Source organism: Lissotriton vulgaris, chromosome 11, assembly GCF_964263255.1.
Source record: "Lissotriton vulgaris chromosome 11, aLisVul1.2, whole genome shotgun sequence".
NCBI lineage: Eukaryota > Metazoa > Chordata > Amphibia > Caudata > Salamandridae > Lissotriton > Lissotriton vulgaris.
Genome location: NC_141699.1, coordinates 828,510,899 through 828,530,015, shown reverse-complemented (window position 1 = coordinate 828,530,015; position 19,117 = coordinate 828,510,899). Strand labels below are relative to the sequence as shown.

The following is a 19,117-nucleotide window of genomic DNA, read 5'->3' as shown; positions in this document are numbered from 1 at the left end:
GAAATTACTAAAGCTCAGGAGTCAAGGTACCCCTGCAAACAGTGCTAATTCAGGAACAAAGATCTAGTTACAGTTCAGGAATAAAGAAATAACTAAAGCACAGGAAACTCTGGAAACAAGGCTATCAAAAGCTCAGAAACAAGGGTTGCTCTCACCAGTACACAGCTACAATGACCAACCTTGGCCTGAAGGGAGCTGGGGCTTAAAAGAGGTCACAGTAATCACAAGCATCAGATGTGAGCAGGCTAGCAGCAGCCAGCCACAGGTGAGCTAAATTCCTCCACCCATCCTTAGCCTGCAGGGGTGGAGACGAAGCAATGATCAGAGAATTCTAGGTAATTGAGTTTCCGGCATGAGCAGGCTGGCTTCCGAAAAACCTGGCATGGATTGGGAATGGATGGCAATTTGCAAGTAGCATCCAAATGACTGGAAGTCAGTATATGCATGAAGGGGAGGGTCTGGAAGCTTAGTAGAACACTGGAGAGCCCCACAAGTCAACCCCCTGGTGGTGGACACGAGAATGCAGGGAGCGGGTTGTGACCGAACACTAAATGAAAAGTTACTTGAACAGTACGTCTCCAAGTGCTGGGCTCATTGTCGCTGCTCTGGGCCCACCAGTCCGCTGTAATAAATCAGATTGCATACATGAGCAAGGAAGAGAAACGTGAATTTACCCCACTCATCACATGGATGGTCCATACTTGGGAAGTTACCCGTGTTGGAACATTCTTTATTTAATTTCATAGAGGAAGCAGTTGTTTGGGTAAAGCAGGAAAGTATCCAAATCTGTTCGGTGCTTTCAAATAATTTGTTAGTCCTAAAAATGCAGCATTTTTACTGGGGGGTGGGAAAGTTGGAAGATATAGAGATTTGTTTTCTGTGTGTCTGAATCTTCAGATTGAATAACATTTGTTTTTCTGACCTTTTCCAGGGGACCAGCCTAACCCTTATTGACCTCCCAGGTCATGAGAGCTTGCGAATACAGTTTTTGGATCGGTTCAAAGCCGCAGCTCGGTATGGAATGGCTTTTAGAATGTGGTGTTTGTTCTTTTGTTTCTGTTAATCTTTGTAGCATGTTTGCATGCTATACCTTCTCAACCTTCTTAAGCAATAGATGTTGAATTTGTGTTCATTCAAAAAGATGTGTTGATTTTCCTATGTTTGAAGGTGCTTTTTTTATTTTTAAATTTTTCCCATAGACTGATTTTAGGGCAATAAGTGGTACAGGATTTCATTGGTTCTACATTGTGGCTGGGGCACGCCCGTGATGGAATGCTAAATATATAAATATATTTTTCTTTTCTTTTATTTCAGTTTATTCGATATGTGACTTGATAGCATAATTTGACATACATTCGTATATGCAATCTCTTATTGACTTTCAACATTACATTCCCGCTTCCGACTTGTTTGTTTGGAAATTCACGTCACCCACAAACACCCTCTTCTCCTTTCCTTTTGTTATGTTTGGATGCTTGGATGCAGGGCCCCTGGTGTCTTGGCAGGGTTTGAAGGAAGGGTTTAAAGCCCTTAGTGTCCTTTCTAGCAAGGAGTAAAGTTATTTACTTTGGTTGCGAGTGACTCCATCCCTGAGATCTGTTTTTAACTTCTGCCCCGCCAGTTCTCAGATGGCTATTATCTGACCACTGGACACAGATGAGCAGGTACTGAAAGCAGAGAATTCTGCATGATGGCTTTATGACACATGCCCTTTTTCATCCTCTGAGAGGAGCTGAGGCTCAGTACACCGAAACCCTTTGTTGGCTCACCATGTTCTGTCAGTGGAAGGTTTTTTTTGATAGAAGATTGCATAGAGAATGGAATAGACATCTAATCGCTTTACCACTACTCCTTCCTATCTCACCATGCTACCAGGGAAAACCAGTGTGATCAACTGCACACTACATACTCTTCCGCTTGCTAGTTGTGGGTGTTTCAGCAATTGCTTAACACATTCCACCCCCTGCCATTGCACCTCTTTCAGAAAGTGGCCCTCGCAGTGGGAGAACATGGCTGTTACTAGGCAGTTTCTGGTCTTGGGCTGCAGGCATGTCTTTGGATGGAAGACATAGGGAGCAGCTCCTCTTCTTTAGTAATACAATGGATTGATCATTTGTCTCCCCTGTTTTTCTCAGTGAAACAGAAAATTAGTGATTTCAATGGTGGGAATTATTCAAGACGTTGATGTATTAGCAACAATGGTGAAAACTGTACTGAATGTAGAAAACGAGATACAGCAAAGACAATGGGAGCATGGGTGTCGTACTTTAAAACTCTCAATGCCTCAGGGCAATGGACAAAACCTAAGTTTCTGCATAGTTTAATAAGCCAGGGTGCCGAGGTATTTTATAGGCGGGGCAGAAGAAGGGAGCATATAACTCTAGTCTCTTCCTTGCAATCGTAAGCAGGGCATCCACGTGAGCAGGTGTTAATCCATTTATTTATAAAGGCATGGAGCAGTAAAGTACCTAGTCTAAACTGCACATAGTTTCCTGGCCAAATTTGGTTGAAAGTCATCTAGGAATGGTTCCAGGCTATACTCGTCTGTGATCTGCATAAAGTCAGCTGTCAAACGACCGCAAGACGAGCTTTCCTTGGTGACAAAGTTTGTATGTTCTGTGAGATCTTGCCAATTCTACCCGTAAAATCAGGGGGCATGATTTCTCAGGTGTGCTCCATAGATCAATTTTATCCAGTTTGTATCAAAAAAGGTCCCTTATGTGCTCGAGCCAGGGTATTTTTGTAGTGCCTGGTAGGCTCAAAAGCTCTCTGAGTTCCGATCGTGAAGTTGCCAGTTCCGGGGTTGCACACAACCGTCGCCAAAAAGTTACGGGTCTGAGGGCGATCTCTTCGCTAATTGGCCTCATGCCCAAATCCAACCTTAATGGAATAAGGAGGGTGCTGGGAGGGAGGCCTAACAGCTGCCTCATAAAACTGTTCTGTACCTTGCTCTGGATAGTGGTCGAGCAGTGCCCCCACAATTCTGTCCCATAGAATGTAGCACCCCTTGCTTGGATTTTGTACATTTCAGCTATTGGCCCGCTAGTTTGAATGTAGACATTCTGTATAATTTCGTATGCCCACCCACTGTCTGTGCTAACAAGGCTTGCCTTGATAATCTGTGGGCCCCATTCAAGATGCTCTGACTAAGTGACGCCCAAATAATCAAAGACCGTCCCTCTTTCAAGCAAGATGCCATTCAGAGATGGGTTGGGGCGAGACTTGTTAGCAGGATTGAAGACCATATATTTGGTCTTCAATGTATTGATCTCCAACCCCCTATTCTTGCAGAAGGCTTCAAAGCTATCAAGGATATGTTGGATTCCAATTGGCGTCTTCAGATCTTTATTGGCTAGTGCAAGTTTGAGGGTTTTCAATCTATCCCGTTCCCAGTCTTTTTCACTTTTAAAAATCTACAGAATATTTTCAGAACAGTTAAATGTTACCCCATGGGGAAAGCAATATCACAGTATACAAGTATGTAACACACTTACAATTCCAGTCTTCGGGATTATTATTATTGTTATTATTACATTTATTGAGCGCACAGCTACCCGGAGGTTTCCCGGCGCTTGCCTTGGGAACCCGTCCTGGCTTTTCCCTGTGAGATAGCCTCTACAGGGCATCCCCAAGGTGAAAGCCAGGCATCCCGCCGCAGGGGGCCGTTGTGGAGATTAAGCAAGCTTAATGCCCAGAGTTGCAGAGTGAGAACCCATGATTAGAGCAGGCACCGAAGCGAGAATTATCGAGTCCGTGGACATATGAGCTCAAGACCCTGCCGCGTCGGGAATTGAACCCTGGTCCCGGGTCTGACCTCAGCTTCTGGGTCTGCCTGCTCTACACCGTGAGCCACACTTCTCCACTCTACACCGTGAGCCACACTTCTCCACAAAGGTCAGCAGTTGGCAAGGGTCAGGGGAGTACCAAAACAGCATCAGTATCACTAGTGGCTTAGGGACGTCTGGGTGCAGAGGTCAAACGTCTGAGAGTGGCCCAATGCTTTTCAATGGAGACTGGGGGCGCCTGGAGCCACACTGCTTGCAGGTGGCTACATCTGATGGAGGTGCCAAGCTTTGGAGGTTAGGACAAGCACCGGGGTGGCCATAAAGCAGCCCCAAACATACATCACCACCCAGCGGCGACTGGGTGCAGGGTACAATTTCGGCATCGGACGCCCAATGCTTTTCAATGGAGATTCTTCTTTTGGCAATCAGGCTGCAGGCATTACACCCGAGATTGCAGGAGGCTGCCCAATGACAGCAGAGGTAAGTAGAGATGTAGGGCACCATCGGTTCAGCTCAACAAGGCCTAAGGGCGTCAGTGTAGGGGTGCCTTTCAGCATCTGAGTCTTCTTACCAGAGCCGGTTGGGTCAGGGGGTAGCCTCTGGAATTACACAGCAGATGCCACTGTGGAGATCAGGAGAGGTCAGCCAACGCTGGACTCAAGGTCCGGATCGCTGGGGAGACTTGACTGCACAGGTGAGCCACTCCGACTCGATCTGTGGCCATCTGGTGCAGAGTGGGTAGGAGACATGGATCCGCGGTACATGGTGTAGATTTCTTCTTAATAGGTTGGCTTTGCACAGGAGATTGGAGTCTTTTTCTAAAGCAGCAGTCCTGGAGTTTTCAAAGGTCGCTGGCTGCAAGACAAGTTGCAGGTTTGTAGAACCTGGAGACAGGCTGTTATGGCTGCGGCTAAGGCAGTCGTCATCTTCAGTCTTATCTGCATGGATCTCTTCTTACTTAGGTTGTCACAGATCTAGTTTTCAGGTCTGAGGGAGCCACCTAAATACTGAATTTAGGGGCTTTTTAGGGGAGTAGCTGGTAGGGTCATTGGGCACCTTACCTGGAGGGAATAAACCCTCCATTATGCCACCCTCCTGTGGGAGGGGGCACAGGCCTAGCCCTAATTGGAGGGGTCTCCCCATCTTCAAGATGGCAGGGACTGAAAGATGGGCCTCACCTTGCCTCCCTCACCTTAGGGGCGGAGTTAACAATGGTTGTTACACCTCCTATTCTAAGTTTTTTGCTCAAAGTGGAGTTGTAACCCGGAAGGTGCCATTGCTGCTGGCAGCACAGACCGGGGGTCGCATTACATGAACAGCAGGTTTTTGAAGCTTCCCCCTTCGAGCACTGGCCCATCCGGGGGGAGGAGTTATGACACCTCTGCCCAGGATGTGAATTAATAGTTTGAACTAGGAAAATTATATCATCTAATGGCTTTATTGCTTATTCTTTTGTTGACAAAGGGCCTTATTGTTTTGTTTATGTATAGTTGCGTGAATGAAGTATGAATGTTGTTTGTAGGATGTGTTTAAATTGTAAATGTATAAAGTTGCTGGTTTGATATGTCTAACCTTCTAATTGCCTATACATGCATATTTAATTTTTGACATGGTTTCAATTGCAATGCTTAACTAGTGCATAAAATAAAAATTGGACTAGTGACGCAAAATGGACCGTTATGCTTGATTCATAAAGGTTACCACCAGATTACTTTTGAAGTTTATCCAGTATTGGCCACTGTTTTGCTCTTTTGTTACCAATAACTCCAGGCAGTGCTGGCTGCATGGCACCCAGGGTGCCATGTTGATTGTCGTTTTTCACCTTAGAGGGGCATGCAAGCTGCAAGGGCAGTGACATGGTCCCAGTGAGGTGGCTCCCAGGGGACTCTGTACATCTCCCAGGCCTTAGGTACCCAGGGTACCACTTACTAGGGACTTGAAGGGGGCAGAAGTACCAGTTGTGAGTGTTTTTTTAGGGAAGAAGCGCTGGTACAGAGGACCTGGAGGGCAGAGACCCTGTACACTACAATTGAGACAACATCAAAACCGAGCAAAAAGCGGGGGCTTACAATGTAAAAAGGGGCACTTTCTCACACCCATCTATAGAGAAAATTGACTTTTTTCCCAACATACACTGTCGCCTCTACTAGCACACATTCCCCCAAGTCCTACCCGGAAGTGCCTGCTGTTTCCTCATCCCAGCTCCACTTCCCAGTTGGCAAACTGTAATAGAAAAGCTCTTCTTTACAAAACTGTTCTGCTCTACATGCCTGAACAGTGCTTATTAAGAAGAATGTATTCTGTATAAGCACGCAATAAAACACTGGAATTTGTTTTCTGTTATGGGTTGAAGTATTTGTTGGATCCTTCCGAATCTAGTTCTTGATGGGAGTTTGAGTGCAACATTGATTCATAAGGCTAGAACTTTGGATGGCAGCTAGCGGTGTTTCTTTTTCTTATTATGGGGGTCGTGGGATGGGGCTTTCGTTTAGTTTTTGCAGTAATCGTACCCATCGGGATTCAGCAGAACTGCACCTCTTTATGAGAGTATGTTGTACAACATATGTGGATCCCCCTGTGATAGCAAAAAGAGTGAAATAATTGATAGATGTATTGTGAATGTGCTTGAAACTATTGCTAATAGAATAAAGAGTACATGTTTGAAGAGGACCCTTTATCTTTCTCTGAGCGTATCTAGAAAACGTTAAATTAACTTTCATATTTGTTTTACCCACAGGGCAATTGTGTTCGTGGTTGATAGTTCAGCCTTCCAACGGGAAGTGAAGGATGTGGCAGAACTTTTGTACCAGGTGCTTACTGACCATGAGGTGCTAAAGAATTGTCCTTCCCTGCTGGTAGCCTGTAATAAACAAGGTGAGAAACTGACTTTTTCTGGGTATAATCACAAACACAAGATGATGAGGCGTGGGGGGGGGGGGGGGCAGAGGCGACATTTCATTAATAGAGAAGGAACATTGCTTCACTTCCAATGCAATTGCCATGCATTATTCAAAGTAGAGATTTTTTGTATTTAAAGTGGCTTTAACTATTTTGTAGGGCAGATTGGGCATTTGATCAGGATGTCTGGGTGGGGAGCTTGTTGATAGGAGCACAATTGACAGACACTGGCAAAGCCAATAGGTTAGGCTTTATTATAGTGCAGACACGTCACATGACATACATATATAGAGCATAGGACAAGCAACACTACAGGCACGTGTGTGAGACCGCATGTTACATGATGGATCGTCCATACATTAGGAAGCCTCCTAGTTTAGTATGATGTTTTATTTATTCTATACATGTCCTTCTTGCACTTACTCATGTGTAGTCATTCAACTTTAATGCAAGGATATGTTAAATCATACTCTGAATTTCATCACTCTATTTGTGCTTGTTTATGTTGCACTAATGGCATGTCGAACACAGTCTAGAAACATGTCTGATATATATTTTTTGTAATCCTCATTCTTGGTGTGTCACTCAGCAACCAGGCATGTAGAAGGCTTATAAGGTAACTCATTGGTTTCGTGTGCCGATTGCACAGATCTCTCTGAACCTACCATTTGTAGGTTCAAATCCTCGTCACGTGTAAACCAGAGTTATTTGAGTTGATAAAATTAGTACTATTGTGTTGGAAAACAGTAAAGTGTTAACTAAAAAAAATCCCAAATGTTTCAGCTATGTGCATGTAGGATTAACTTGATTTTATTGCTTTTAATTTTAGTGGAATCAAAACAAAACAACAAATTGTCTCGCCTACATCCTCCCGCAGGCGAGAAAAAAGAACCAAAAAGATTCACAACTGGGAAGGGAAAGTGGGGGAGGAGAGGTAGAGGTGGGGGTTGGTATCAATGTTGTCTGGAGCCATAGAAAGAGGGAAGGGGGTGAGCAACCAGAAAGGAGGTAGGATGCTAGCAAGAACTGTTATCTCCAAACCCAGTCTAAACTGAGGACGACAACAGGGGGACAATCAAGTCTGGCTGGGGTTCTCCTCCGTGAGGCATAGTTTTTCACAGATACGCAGCACATGTCAGCTCCCGGAAGATCTGCGCCAAGAGCTGAAGGCAAGGATCACATGTTTTCACAAATTGAGGAAGCTTATGCTCGACAAAGGCCGTCAGTTTAGCTATGCAGATTTAAAATGAAATTGCCATTCACAATAAAACATTCTAGAATTCAGGAAACTATTAAACATTACAGATGAATCCATCATTCACAAAAGGGTAGTTGAACTTGAACCCTAAACTTTGCACATGTCCCATACGCCCCTGTTTCGTACTATACATAGTGATTAGTTTTCTTCCACATGTGCATGACTTGTGATTATGTTGTATGCTTTTTGGATGCCAAACTTTGGCTACGAAGTGGCAGAACATGAAATGCCCTTTTGCCTCTGCATTGTGTGACAATCGATAAGAGAAAAATGCCTACTGATAATTTTGTTGCTTGACAAAGCTAAAGCAAATGAATTACCACTATTTTACCATATACTGAATAACCCTTGATGTGAGCAGGCAAAAAACAACATAGTACTAGGCAATTGGCTGTATTAGGTATACTTGTCGCCAGTTAGGGATCTTGTCCTTTTTATGTACTTTAAATGAAATGAAATCGTTTGGAAAAGCTTGTGGATTGGCAACTTGATATGGAGAAAAACATGTATTGCACAACCTATACGAAATGTTGGTTCCTTTCACATGGTAGGGCATTTTCATGCTCTCATGAAGCAGATGTGTCACTTTCTGTTGGAAATCTGGATGTAATGTTTTTATCTTTACTAAAAAAAATAACTTTGTTATAATATAAGTTTATCTACCAGATTGTGAGCATAAAACATTAATTTCACGCTGTGCAGCACAACTTCCTGCAGAGTGATTTGGGCTGCCCTGCCAGTTTATCCGGGGGGTATGAGAGAGTGAACAACATATAGCAGATGAATACTCGTTTCTCAGTTTCTGTTACCAGTTTTAGCCTACAGATTGTTGCAGCTTTGACTGGCATGATGCTCAAACTACAGTACAGCACGCAGCAAAATTAAGAACTATTGCAGTCCCGTTGTAGGAGAATTAATATTGCAGAATCCTGTGTAAATCGAGATTGCGGCATATGCTGTGTTAAAAAATCTTGCATCATAATGTGATACGAATGTAAGTGCTGCTCCATACGGTGTAGAGCAGATTAATTGCGCAGTATTTGGTGGTGTAAGCCATATTGTGCCATTGTTTGCCATGTTACAGCATCCAACAGTGAAGGTAGTATTAGAACAATAATTTGCATGAGTATTAATACTGGATGATTATGTAGAGGGAGCATTCATTTTGCAGTGTGATGTTGTGTAAGTATTAACATTGGAGGATGCCATGAGTGTGAATATTGCATTTTCTTTTTTAAATATATTTTATTTAATGGTGTATTGGAAGTAGTAATACAACGACACAGAATTGATACATGATCAATCCATCCCTAGGAGGTTGCCACAGTGTAATCAATGATGAACAATGCAATATACAACTCCCAACAATCCCTCCCGCCCCCTCAACCCTCTGCCCTGATAGCAATCTAGTCAGGGCAGCAATTTAGTGTAAATATATTCTGTGATAGACTAACACAACACTATGGGCAGCATAACAATCACTGCAAGGTCTTGTCTCGTTCACACTTCTCCCCTGTATCAGATCTTCCAGAGAATAGTAAGAAATCCATTTACCCCATATTTTATGGAACTTTCTGGGGCGGCCCCTGTTAAGATAAGTCACCTGCTCAGCTGTCATGTACATGTTCATAGCATTTCTCCATTCCTGAGCCTTGCTGATTCCCAAAGACGATTTCTATCCCTTTTAGCCACTATCAAAGCAAGTTTACAGAATAACCCCTGGAGACGTGGCAAGTGAATATCACAGGGAATCCCATAACAATAAACCTAGGGTGAATAGGGAGGGGAGAGTCCATTCTAGCAAAGAGTTCCCTTGTGATTGCTCTCCAGTATTTCTGGATTCTAGGGCAACTCTAGATCATGGTAGAAGGGGTCCTTTATGTCAGCACACCATAAGCAGGAGGGATCAGGCACTTTCCCAGCGGCGTGAAGCCGCATTCTATAATAGTTGACTCTGTGCAGGACTTTAAACTGAACCATATTTGAAATATTGGGTGTCATGCATGCTATATTCATGCTTCAATGAGTCACATGGCATACGGCCGCCCCCTTCCAGCATATCTACTATTTTGGTGATCCCAATCAGATCCCACACTCTGAAACCTTTTAGTTTACCTGCTTGATTAACAATTTCCCTTCCCACCGTGGTGTTTCCCTGGCGGGCCTTCTGTACCATCCCATAGCTGTCGTATCTCTGGTCCAGCTCTGTTTCCAACCTAGTGGCAAGGAGGAGGCATGAGGCCTCTCCAGCCCCCATATAGGTAATGAAGGCATGATTGTTGAGTTCACTTGGAGTGTTCAAGGCTAAAAGTTGAAGGACCGTCATTGACGTTAATGAGATGGGAGGCTCAGGAATATCCTCGAATATCAGGTAGGGTTGATGCCTCCACTGTATAGCTTACGCTGGGGTGTGGTCAGGGCATTCCTGGGGTTTTTACCATCCCACACAAAGTGTACAGAAGTCCACCCTCTATGCCCGCGATATCCCAGGGAATCTGATAATACGTATGATGATGGGCATAGAGTAGCACTATCATCTTGATCATTGCTGCTCTCCCCAGTAATGTAAAAGGGAGCCCCTTCCACCTGCCCATGTCCTCTCTGCAATTGCACACAACCAGGAAAAGATTTACATTATCTTCAGCAGAGGTTTGTATATGCGACATCACATGTACAACTTTCATCTATGATGCATATGTTTAACTGTTAGCGTAACCTTTAAAAAAACACCCATATAACCGACCAGTTCAAATATTCACACCAGACTATATCAAGCTGAAAACCTATTTGGTGCTCAGCTTTTATTTTACTTTTTTACAATATACAAGTTGCACGTAATTTATGAGCACTTCGTTATTTCTGAGACCCCCATTATTGATATCTCAGTTAAAGAGGCTTACAATATGAAATCAGGTTTGATTAAAATATCGTGAAAATTGCAGTACTGAATATTAAAATAAAGTTATCTTTAGTTTACTCCCTTTTAATTACTTGGGGACCCAGATTGGAACATATTCAATACAAATGTAGTCTCCATTTCACTTAACTAGGTCTTTTTCACACATGAGATTGAATTTGGCAATCGATTACATTCCAGACATTCCTGTTTCAAGTCCTCTCAGCTCAAGTATTATGTGCAGCAAATCTTATAACCCTAGACTATAATTGACACTTGTGGCTGTAGCTCATTAGCGTAGGGCAACGAGAGGGAGGTGGCAGCCCACGTAGTAGGCTGCTTTCCCAAACTAATTTCTTTAGCTGAGCTGGTGCAATGTGCATCAGGGTAAAGAGGCATGCAGTGTCTAGGAATGCAAAGCTTATCCAGTCAAAATCCATAGGTTGATGCAATTTGACACTTCTGAAATATGAAGAGTAGGCGGTACTGTCAGCTGTGCAACCACCAATGGCAAATTGTGGAATGGTGGGTATGGCTATCACTGCACTCTGACAGTAGGTGGGCAGTGATCTCATCTGACAAGTCCTCGGAGAGGAGAGTGGTATTTTCATGATGATGGAAACGGAGTACTTGGTAACACAGTATGTAACTCACCGGATGCACTGCATATGCAGGCTTTGAAAAATAATACTTGAAAAGTCTTCTTGACCTAACTGTAATGTACTTGACCCAAAAACCAGTCCAGTGATCCTAGGTAAATATTTTATTTTGTAGAGCCACCTTTTTTTCTTCATTATCCCTTATAAGAGCAACTTCTAATATGTGAGTGCAACATTCCTTCTGTACAAAACATATATATTTAATTTGATTTTATAGGCTAAATGTTTTCTCTATACATAATTAGAATCTAACCCATATATAGGGTTCACATGACGACTTGCCTCTTAGTTCACAAATAGCATTGCCATCAGGTTAGGGCCAGACATATTTCTTAGTTCATCTTTAAAAACTCACTTTTATGATATATTACTAAAGCATGAGATGGTAATGCACGTCATTTACAGACTGCACATTTTCCATTGAAATAGGAAAAAAAGTTCCCACTAACTTTTTACGTATAAACAATAATCTGTGGAAATTGAGTTTCAGCAAACCTATTTATAATTGTACATCACCGAGTAAAGTGTTCGGATATGTTTTAATCCTATGAAAACATTTTTTGATCGCACTACCGAAATGTTTTTTGAAATGTTTGTACAATTCAGTTTCCGTTTTATAAGTCTTTATTTCGGTAAAGTTAACCATAAAAGACATTAAAAAAAACACACAATTTAAAACACACAATGCAGCATTAAAACCGACATAATATATGATTTACATGATGCATGGTACTTCACTAACTGTACAATATTAAAAATGATAAGAGTAAAAATAATAACAATAGACTGTCAAACTAACTGGTGCTGTGCAAATATTTCACTCTAATTAGCCAGGACCAGCCTAGAAATTTGGCTACTGATATGGCCACCGGGAGAGATGTTACCGTCCCTAACAACCTTAGAGCTTCCCCTGCCCCTCTCGTTTTAAGATTCTGGCAAATCGGTTTTAGCCATTTTTTCCGTGGGCCAACATATGCAGGGCATACAAAAAAGAAATGGCTCACAGTTTCCTTCTGAGCTAGACACCATGGACATGAATCCCCTGCACCCCCCCTCCATTTGTGTGTAAACGACCTCAAGGGTAACATTCCTGCTCTAAATTGATGGAAGAGTTTCCTGTCACTGCTCTTTGTTATGGCATCCCAGTAGTTCTCCAAGCTTGTATCCACTTTATGGGTCAAAAATCTACCAGAGAGGGTTATAGAGCTATGTTCCAAAATCAGTCTGTTTCTATAGGCGGCCCAAAACTGGTCTTTGAGATCCTTCTTTCCAGGAAACACGCTGATCCTGGGGTCGGACCATAGCTGAATAAGACCCATATCTGCCAGGGTGGTTTTAACCGCTTTGAACCAAGGGAGATTGCCACTGCCCACTATTTGTCTGAGGGCTTCTATACCCTCAGCAAAGGAGGCCAATTCAGGGGTTACCAAAATTCTCCTCCATAATAGGATTATTCTCAGTTTGGCTAATTCCTCTATTGGATAACAACCCAAGTCCAGCATAAGAGGAAGCATGGGGGTCGATTGAGGGAGACCCACCAAGTTTCTTAAAAATGTATTTTGTATTTTCTCAAGTTGGGACATATTAGCGTAACCCCATAGATCCGCTCCATAGATAATTGCCGATCTAATCTTAATGTTGTAAATTTTGAGTGCTGGGCTCACTCTCTCAGTTAACGAAGATCTCTGCTCCTTAACCAGTGTCCCACTCCACTGTGAAAATATTAGTGACAATGCGTCTAGCTGAGCAGACCATCTTAATCTATGGTCCAAAACCACCCCCAATTCACTTTTTAGCGATTAAAATGTGTGTTAGGATAAACCATGATATCCCAAGGCCTTTAATTTCTCTCTTTTTGTACAGCACGTTTGTCAGACAGTTCTCTTTACAACATTCTGGAACTTTGCAGTCAGAGAAAGAAAAGTAACTGTAGATGTAAACTGACTTTCGACCTCTGTCTCCCAACACAGAATAAATGTGACAAGATAAAAACAATATTTAAAGCCATCTTTAATGCTTCTTAGCTTTGTGATTGAACAGAACACCTGTTGTTTGTCCGCTCGCCAGAGGGGGCGAGTAGGCTCGAAATATATTTCTTCTTGATAAAAATCTGACACGCCATAGCGAGATTTGTCGAGGCCAGATCTAAAATGGTAGCTGAACAGGGAAGTCACTGGGCAGACTGAAAATGGAGGGGAGACTTGCAGCAATACCACTAAGATGCTGGAGATTTACTTCTTTACGTTCAGTTACTAAGGCAAAATGTAGTATAAGCATCCATAAAATCCGTTTTGATGATAACCAAATATAAACAACAATCTTTCAAGCATAATCCTGAGGCAGGGCTCCCCAATGTAATCAATAGCTAAAGGGGACGGACCCTAAACTGCTTTGTACTATGTTGTCAGTTGTACTGCATGAGATCTGGCAGTCAGCAAAAGCTGTAAATAGTCAGGCATTTCAGTGTATCCATAAATGTGATGGGTTGTAGGTTTTTTTTTGAGGTAGGGAAAAACTAAGGCTTGTTAAATAGTGGGCTTGGAGGGAATTGTTTGGGAAAAAAGGGAACTCTGGAGGAAAAGTTATGTTTTCTTCGTCTCTTATAGAGGGTAAAGCTTTATTTCACTATGCAATGTAAATTCTGATTCAGGATTGGTTGTTTTACAGGAAATTTTGCCTAATTGCGTCAGTATTGTTCCCATGCCTTGTATTTTGCTTCTTTCCCACAGATATCACAATGGCAAAGTCTGCTAAACTGATTCAGCAGCAACTAGAGAAAGAGCTGTAAGTTTGTGTGTGTGTGGCTATTTTCATTGTTGTTATCTTGTCTCCTATTGCGCTACTGTAATTTTTATGCTTTTGACCAACAGATTAAAGGAGGATACTTGGAGTAAACTCCTAATCGTTCTGATCCTTCGAGACACCTTGTTTGCCGTTTCATTCAAAGAACACACCACATTTAAGTGCTCACAGTGAATGCAGTGTTTTTGGTACAATCGTGTCCGAAAGGGCTCTAACTTGACATTGTAATGTTTGATGTAAAATGTTAACTTCAGCTGTAAAACATTTAATCCCAAAATTAAAGCAGAGAGCTACTGCACTTGACATATGTGAAAGGGAAGAAACCATTATATTCACATCAGCATGAAACGTACTGGTGTGGATGGACCCATAGGGTAAACCGTGTGAACAGTCGAAGAAGAATAAGCTATAGTGTAAAATGTATTTGCTTTTGTGACAGAAAGTCTCAGTTCTAATAATTCATATTCCAGCATTCCAAAGAAGGACAGTAAAAACATGTAATCAGTGAAAAAAGAAAACTACATTTCCCAGGAAAGCCATCATCAACATTCTCAGATGACCAATCAGAAAATTGAGTTCCACAATCCTTCTTCCTCATTTCTGACTACAATCAATTATACACATCCTCCAAAGCAAACATTTCTCTTATTTATGTTTAGCACCTATGAGTAAAGATACGTGGGGGCAAGAAACAATTACATCTTTTACATGAATCCATGCGTACAGCCATCAAACAGGGCGTTAAAGGAAATAGTCTTAAACCATATGTGGTAAAAGGATTTCAAATGGTGGGGAAAAAGAAACCCTCACCAAACTTGTTACTACTTACTGGGTGCAAAAATCACAGGAAAAATTGGCTCTTATTCGACACCATCATTCCCAATATTGAGGCCCTATCAGAGATCGTGAAGTCTGGAGACCTTGCCGCCTCTCTTGATAAGGTTGAAATGATCAATAAATCTACAACCACAAAGTTGGAGGAGACGTTTTGTATAATAACTGAAATTGGACAGTTTTGGGTAGCTGAGAAAACCATATGGCACCATTAATACACCTCTCCTACCCTCAAATAAGACGTCACAGGTGGTTTCGCAAATTGCATTATAGATAACCTCATATATCATATGACCGTTAATATTATGGAACGCATCACTATCTGCATTCTCTTCTTGTCTTGGGGGAAAGTAATAGAGATGTTTTAGCTCATTTTGGTCAGTGGAATTGGTCCTGGGACCGAATTGTGACTGGGTGCAAAGCCTGGATGAAGGCAAGACCTTTACCTCAACCCACGCTGTGCTTCGTTGAAGGTTATGTACAATAAGTCTCCGTACCCGGTTGGGTGTTAGACCTGGCCAAAGACCACACCCTATGCAAGGCTGTGGGAAGCCTACTCTTGCAACCCACGCTGTGCTTCGTTGAAGGTTATGTACAATAAGTCTCCGTACCCGGTTGGGTGTTAGACCTGGCCAAAGACCACACCCTCTGCAAGGCTGTGGGAAGCCTACTCTTGGTTATTTGCATATGGTTGCTCATTTCAGGACCTCGCAAAATTCCAACCCTTGCCCTTAATACCCGCTATGCAAATTTGAAGATTTTGTCCATACAGTAATTTATCCTAGTCTTCAGCAAAACTACGCGGTCAAGTCAATCCCCATAAAGCATAGCTTAATGTAATGTGCAATGAGTTAATTACAAATTAAACACAGGCTGGACAAAGGACCAGGCCAGTGGACATACCTTGCACCCAACCCTGTAACACAAAGCCGAAGGTCCTGCACGGTGCAATATGTTTGGAGTGGTTACAGAGTTTAGCTGTAGGTCAGATGACTTAGATCTATAAATAACAGTATACACCACTCCATCAGTAAATAATGCACTCAAACAAAAAATTGCATTTCCATAATAAATAAATTGATTATGTTAATGGTGAAGTGATGCAATTTCACCTGTGTGGTCATTGATAATGACGTTTATGATGCCATCTCTGGCATTATACTTGAAGCCTTGAGTTTTACAATGCATCTCGAGGTAGGGTTTGCTCGGCTAACTATAACTTACCAGTTTCAAAGGATTTGATTTAGGTTTGTTCATAACGATAATCTCAATCTAAGTGTTACCCCCTCAGTGGAAAAAGGATATGTGATGTGTTCCCGGATTTTACGGATGGGCAGCTTTGTTTGACTATCAGAGATTTTCTTACGATGGAGAGTAGTTAATTGTACTGCTTCTTAAAGTAATTCTTGCGAAGTACTTTCAAGAGGATAATGTAGATTGTGCAATATTAGTATAGAAGATGTCTTGAACTAATACCTAGTTCACTGCCTAATCATAGGTCTGTCTCACACTCGGTTTACTAATGCACTGTGAGCACTTGAATGCCAATGATGCTCTTTATATTAAAATGTTTGTGAAACTTTGAAATTGAATAGTTTTATGACCCTTTACTCCATCTTCTAATGACCTAAATACCGCCTTCTTCTCTAGTTTTGCATGGCATGTCTGCAGGTTAAACTTCCCTTCTTTGCTGTTTGTGTTGGTTCCCAGACCCAAGGGAATGATGGTGCTAGGGTCTTGTATACAATTATATTTTGATTTGAACTGGATGTGTTTTTTTCTTGGCCAATGATTCATGTGTTTGAATGTCATCTCATAAGTAACTTGCATTCAGGCTGGTGTTGAAGGACTTGAGTACTCCAAATCTTACAAGGCAGAGTTTGTGTCAGAGTACACATTGAATCAACTCCTGATTCTGATCAAACAACCACTTGGGGGGATATTGTATTCCTCTTAGCTTTCAATACTTGTCATTGCTTTCTTTCCTCCTCAGAAAATTATCTTTCTCTTTAGCTCTCTCTCTTTGCTTTTACTAATCTTTGTCCTGTGCTCCACCTTTTCCTCCTCACCTTTCACACTTCTCCATGTGTTCCATGTTGCCTTTCTACTGTAGTTTTCTTTATCGTGAGGCAATGTTAGGCGACATAACAGGTGGGTCTAGTTCTACCGTGCCCGGGGGGGGTTCTCTTGTGTGGAACTGAGCCCAGTCCTAGCTCCTACTCGCATTCCTTGTCTTCTACAGGATTCAGTTTTGCCTTCACCGTCACCTTCAGCTTCTCCTTCCCTCCCTTCTCAGCACAAAACACACGCATCACACAGCTACAACTAGCCACACCACTCACTACAAGATGGAATCTCTTCTAGCAGTGGGATACACATTCCTGCATATTAATGTTTTTATTCTTTTCTCTAACAGCAACACATTGCGGGTTACTCGTAGTGCTGCCCTTAGCAGCATGGACAGCTCAACCACAGATGGAGTTCCTCAACTTGGAAAGAAGGGCAAAGAGTTCGATTTTTCACAGTTGCCCATGAAGGTTGAATTCTTGGAGTGCAGCTGTAGGGACGGTAAAGAGGTCGAGGGGGGCGCCAACCTTGGCAGTCTGGAAAAGTGGCTTGTGAAAATTGCTTGATGACTATCCAGCTGGATGAACATTGGAGGGCATTCCAAAAAGAAAAGGGAGGACACCCAGGTGGAAGTTCAGTTGTTAATTTATTGGGTGCTGGTTCGTCCCCTTGTGAGCAAGTTGAGTGGATGTTGTAAGATGACTCCAGCTTTGGCATTGTGGAACTGGCTTGCTTCTTCTCCAGTCCTTATGCTTCTGTTCCTAGGAAAAGCACCGCCAACACTCAATAGGACTTTTTTATAGTCCTGTTTTATTGCCACTGGGCATGTGGCCTTTTGCATCTCATTTTACCATCTTGCTAAACTTCATTATGTCTGGTTTGATATTGCGATTCTTCACCTGGTTTGAACAGTACAATAGAAGTTTGTGAATGTCAGCATTTCTGTGGACTTCACCTCAACAAGCCCCCAAAGAATATTAAGTGTTTATTCTCTTCTGCACTGCAACGCTTCAGGCATGTGTCTTTTGAACTTGAAATACAACTTTAAAATACCCAGTAGAAAATAAAAATTGCATTTGTAAAACCATTATATTTAGCACTTGCCCAGATAATATCTGACTGGCATGATTTAATGATGTGTGATTCACATAACTTGCATCCTTCAGAACGCATACACCAATCATTTGTGTCATGACCCTTAACATTACCAAGTTGGCCAATGTTCATGGCCCTTCTCTAGGATGTTTTCGGAAAGTGACATTTCTGTGTTACTACACAACTTTCCAGGCAAAATATGGATGCTACCGGATGCCCATTCTCAAAAAGTACTTTACGTTTTTGCCTTGCTTATGAGACTTTTGGAGAAATATTGAGTAACACTGAAAGCGACAGGACTTTCAATTCTTCATTTCTGTGTTCAATTGTAATGGATTTATTAAATTAATACAGGCATAAACTATATCATGAAGTGGGTCATTAAGATCCCTTGAGTGCTGTAACCATGATGGCTCAACTACCAGTGCAGCACAACTGTGTTCATATGAGGGCTGTCCGTAGTCTGGTAATGTTTACAACCGCTATATTACAAACAAAATTATAAAAGTGTTTCTGTTTTGGCCTCTTAAATAAGTTAAAGGTAGCCAAGCTGAGTGTATATTTGTTTCTCACATTTTATGTTGATCTCATAAAAACACAATGACTAGATTATGCGTTTGCATTTTCTCTCCAGCTGCTGTGACTGACTCGAAGTATTATGTCTGTGGTGGGCACTCAGGAATCATTAATGTTGCAAAGATTGGGTTCAATAAGGTTTTTCTTCTGCTTGTGATTATGAATATGTGGGCATATAGATTGAATATAGCAATACAACTTCATCTGTGTGCCTCTGTTCAACAACCACAATGTGCAGCTTGTGGTC

The 19,117-nt window shown here is 42.1% G+C and overlaps 1 protein-coding gene across 1 annotated transcript in view; it reads left to right on the top strand.

Annotated features, from left to right (window-relative positions):
* SRPRB (SRP receptor subunit beta) overlaps positions 1 to 18,903 on the top strand; it is a 50,235-nt gene extending 31,332 nt beyond the window's left edge. Inside the window, exons 4-7 of the mRNA XM_086943939.1 lie at positions 932 to 1,014; positions 6,523 to 6,659; positions 14,226 to 14,280; positions 17,549 to 18,903. Of these exons, the coding sequence (XP_086800065.1) occupies positions 932 to 1,014; positions 6,523 to 6,659; positions 14,226 to 14,280; positions 17,549 to 17,765 (492 nt within the window). The 3' untranslated portion in view covers positions 17,766 to 18,903. The remainder of the gene's footprint in view (positions 1 to 931; positions 1,015 to 6,522; positions 6,660 to 14,225; positions 14,281 to 17,548) is intronic.
* The last annotated feature ends 214 nt before the right edge of the window (positions 18,904 to 19,117 follow it).